At 43.1% G+C, this 4,063-nt stretch overlaps 1 protein-coding gene across 8 annotated transcripts; it reads left to right on the top strand.

The window, feature by feature from the left end:
• Nucleotides 1-796: 796 nt before the first annotated feature.
• On the top strand, nucleotides 797-4,063 carry LOC119362764. 8 transcript variants are annotated; one of them, XR_005173613.1, is made up of 7 exons: nucleotides 920-1,037; nucleotides 1,141-1,423; nucleotides 2,079-2,182; nucleotides 2,275-2,349; nucleotides 2,908-2,983; nucleotides 3,072-3,118; nucleotides 3,988-4,063. XR_005173613.1 is itself a non-coding variant. In XM_037628021.1 (3 exons), exons 1-3 carry the CDS (start codon nucleotides 1,009-1,011, stop codon nucleotides 2,109-2,111), a joined length of 345 nt encoding a protein of 114 aa, XP_037483918.1. In that variant the 5' UTR covers nucleotides 797-1,008; the 3' UTR covers nucleotides 2,112-2,192. The 8 variants fall into 8 exon arrangements, 2 of the variants coding, with proteins under 2 accessions (XP_037483918.1, XP_037483920.1); XR_005173615.1 differs by having other exon boundaries at nucleotides 3,068-3,118; XR_005173614.1 differs by lacking the exon at nucleotides 2,275-2,349.

Raw genomic sequence — 4,063 nt, 5'->3', positions numbered from 1 at the left:
GCGACGTAGCGGCTAGCTTTCGACGTTCGGTAGTGGGGGTGGCCGGCCTATTTTGGTTGCGCATACCCTGTTCCGCTGGTGGATAGTGCTTACCAAGGTGAAAACTTTGTTTGCCTTCGGCCGACCGACGACGGCGGCGTCTGTGGGCTTCGTAACCTTCCTGAAGGCTCTGTCGTGGCTGTTCTTGATGCTCCGGGACGCTCCGAGTGAAGACCCTGATTCTTTGGATCGAGCGGTGGCGGCGCTACGACGTCGTGATCTTCTTAAAGACGCCGCTTTGGAGGCCCCGATCCGTCGATGTTCGGCTGCTCCTCTTCGTGGTGTCATGTTGAGGGCTTCTTCGAAATCTAGCGATAATTCATCTTCCAACCTATAGTGTGCTAGGTTTTGCTTGGAGTTTGTAGCTGTTCTCCAGCACATCTGTATCCTGCCCCGGGTGTGGGTGGGTGTGTTGTATGCGGTGGTTTGTGGTTGATCGATGATCATCGCTTTATATATAAAACAGGGCGGAAGTCTTTTTCGGCAATAATTGAAGTCTATGTGAGATGATATTTCTAAAACATCATTAGAATCCATCATTTTTTTATCTCTGGTGAACAAAGTGGAACATATAAAAAGTCGGACTAACACATTTTTTATTTGCAATAAAAAACTGGATAATGCTAATTACATATAAATATATAAACATATACAAATGATATTTTATACTCTCCCTGTACAGATATATTTCTGCTAGGAGTTTCTAGTACAAAGTTCGCCACATACAATTGTTTTTGCTTTTTCCTAAACTACCCTCCCACCTCGTCCACTCTTTCGCTCACTCACCCACTCTTCGTCTCGCTCAGCCGAATCCCTCGCTTGCGTCGCCGGCGCCTCTCCCCAGCTCGCGTCGCCGGAGCCTCTCCCTCGCCCGCGTCGCCGGCACCTCTCCATTGGCTCCGTCGCCGTCGCCAAGATCAAATTTTTATTCTTCGGTGGCTGATTTCGAGTGCGTCGGCTCGATCTGCAATGGCTTTCCTCCACTCCAACGCCGTGCGGTACGTCACCCCTTCCTAGCTCCCTCGCTGTTGCTCATCTGGACTTGATTTGATTCACCCACCCCCGTCTCTTCTCCCTCTCTGACCCCGTCTCCATTACCAGGACAACGCCATGGAAGGGCCACCATGACCAGGAGCAGGACGACGCCTTGGAAGGTTCACCGACAGCAGCAGCTACGGTCTGGTCTTCTCCACTGACAGGTATATGGACATGGAGGTCCGCCATGGAAGGCCTGGAGCTCGTCATGGAGGGTCCCTCCTCTCTCTTCCCCTCCCTCCACTCTGTTGGTTGGTTGGACGGAAGACCACCACTCGTCCGGCTCTGCTTCTTCCACCGTTGCTCCCCTCCCACCATTGTGCCAGAGACGCTGTGCCAAGCACGGAAGGTATCGCCCTTTTCCCTATTTGCTTGCTTTCTGCAACTTATCTTCAGAGATGATAAAACTGTAGAAATCTGAAACTGCAGAAAGCTGCAGAAATATTTAGAGTTCCTTTTTCAGAAACTTTTATTCTGGCGCAGTTTGTACAGATTTTTATGTACAGTGCGCAAAATCATATGACTGCTAAAAATGGACCGTCGTATATACCTGTACAAGGTTGGAGTAGGCACGGTCAACGTTGGTGTATTTTCAGTTTGTACTGTCATAATTTTCAGTTTGTAAAACTGAGAAGTGTATTTTCCATTTTGAAACTGAGATCTGCTTGCACTATCATACAGTAATTTTCAGTTTGTAAATGACTATTAATTGATGGGTTTCTTCTCTGGAATTAGATTCGGGCAGCCGCCTCGATCCAGAGTGTCATCGTGCTTGTAGAATTGTAGCCGTTCTTTCTTGTAGGAATGGAGCTAAGCTACCATCCCAGAAATGCAATTACTCTTTACGCTGAGCAGAGCCCAGTGAAGCTGTAGCTTAATACAACACATTTGTTACTATGCTCCTCTACTATTGCACTGTCCATGTAATCACTTTGCATTGCATTGCTCCTTTTCCTGTTGCTAGCCGAGGTGTTTGACAGTTTTATTGTTGCTGAAAAATTCAGCTCATGTGTCGTTTGTCAAGGAAATCGCTGTGATTGATCCCCCGGAGCATCTTATCTTTTTGTTGAATGTGCTTCAGGCATGAGGCATGACTTCACATATCTAAGTAAGAGTTTTCATTTCCAATGATTCTTCAGTCGTGCCAACAGACCCTTTGTCATGCAAGTTGAAATAATCTAATAATTATTACAATTTTAGATTAGAGAAGAGAAAGATCCAGAGATTTTCATACCTAGAGGAACTCGCCTTCTTGATGCTCCTTGCTTACATGAGGTAGCCCTCGGGAATTTTTCCTCCAGGTCTGGCTATTTTGATCCTTTGCTATATGTGATGGGAGAAGGGAGAGCAGGGAGGGGGGAGGGATAGCAGAGGACGTTAGCATAGGCAGGCCATGGGGAGGACAACTGGGCATCAAATCATAGCTTTTTCCAGTTATATCATATATTGCTGTATGGAGCAGCTATCCTTCCTTTTTCCATCAAAAAGATGTCAAAGATCAGAACTTACTAAAACATTAAATTATCATATTAATTAAATGAAGAACTTATCATCGCTTATATGCCAATTGCCAAGATTAGTTACCACAATAAGAAATTCACGGCGTACACACTAACATCTCTACTATTAAAGTGGTAATGGTGAACAGATAACAAAGTTTTTTGTTCACTTATTTCTCACTGAAAAATAATGCTTTGGTCTTTCCTGTTAATTATTTGGTCGACATGCACTTTTTTTCCGGTGCTTAGCTCTTCTTGTATGCTTTAATAGTTTGTACAAATACTAAACTCCATATATTGGAAGTTATGTACAGTCTCGATACACTATTTGCAGGTCTAACATCTGGGAGTTCGAACAAGTTGGATGAATTTCTCCATTCCAGTTTCTCTATGTTGACCCAATGCCAAAGGTAACCAATATTAGTTCTGGATCCGTGAAAACAGTTTGCCATAGACATTATTAGAGAACCAACGCTAACACATTTCTTTGATAGGCAGTAACCAGTAAATAACTTACGGCGACAGTACAATACATATATGTACAGGTATGCTCTTATTATTGCTCATCACATTCGATATCCAGTGTGGAGTTTACTGAATTTGTGACAACAATCTTCAATTGCCTTACCCCAACAACAAAAATCATGATAGCTGCAATATATCTGTTTGTGCATTTTGGATCTGTTCCTCTGTGGCTGCAGCGTCAGACCTTTTTTCCTTACAAGTAATGATGAATCTAAAATTTTAAATGTGAAAACATCTAATTTCTGTAATAAGATAATGTGATTCAGATAGAGCTAGTTCGATTTTACTCTAACATGTTAGGCCTTCAGTATGCCTTGAAAAAGGGTAATATGTTCTTTACAGTATAAAGATCATTGCTGGATGGGAAGTTCAAACAAAAATATATGAGATCCTACCTTGAAAAAGGCTAATATGAAAGAGCCTGGAAACAAATATCATGCTAATCATGCCTTCTCATTTACCCAACCAGAAACCTCCTCTAACAAGGCACGGCCCTGTCCAACGGTGGCACATTTTTCGCTCGAGCATGCCATGTTGGCATGAGAAATAATCTCAAGAGCATCCTATTTAACCAAAAATGTTACCATTCCAGATTACTCAACGCGTTGAATAATCTCATGCCATGCAGCTAGTTGTATCCTATGCGGACATACATCTATTGTTAAATTAGAATTCATCACAATAACAGAACGCAAAGTGCAGAGAAAGCACATATGTTTGTGTCACGGTAAGCAGCCAATTAGTACAAGCTTCCACATAGATATTATTACACAGATATTACTACCGATATGTGATATTCTCTTTACATGTAGAAGGTAGATTGCATCGTCATAGAAAGTATAGAAAAATTCAATGCTTACAGACTTACCTTCCCATGGTTCTTTCTCAGATCAGAAGAGATGAATCGGCTTCCACCGGATCCTTAGCTGGCGTAGCCTCAACTGCTTGCTCAGGACGGTTTCTTA

Source organism: Triticum dicoccoides, chromosome 2B, assembly GCF_002162155.2.
Source record: "Triticum dicoccoides isolate Atlit2015 ecotype Zavitan chromosome 2B, WEW_v2.0, whole genome shotgun sequence".
NCBI classification, from domain to species: Eukaryota; Viridiplantae; Streptophyta; class Magnoliopsida; order Poales; family Poaceae; genus Triticum; species Triticum dicoccoides.
This window is presented reverse-complemented; position numbering and strand designations above follow the sequence as displayed.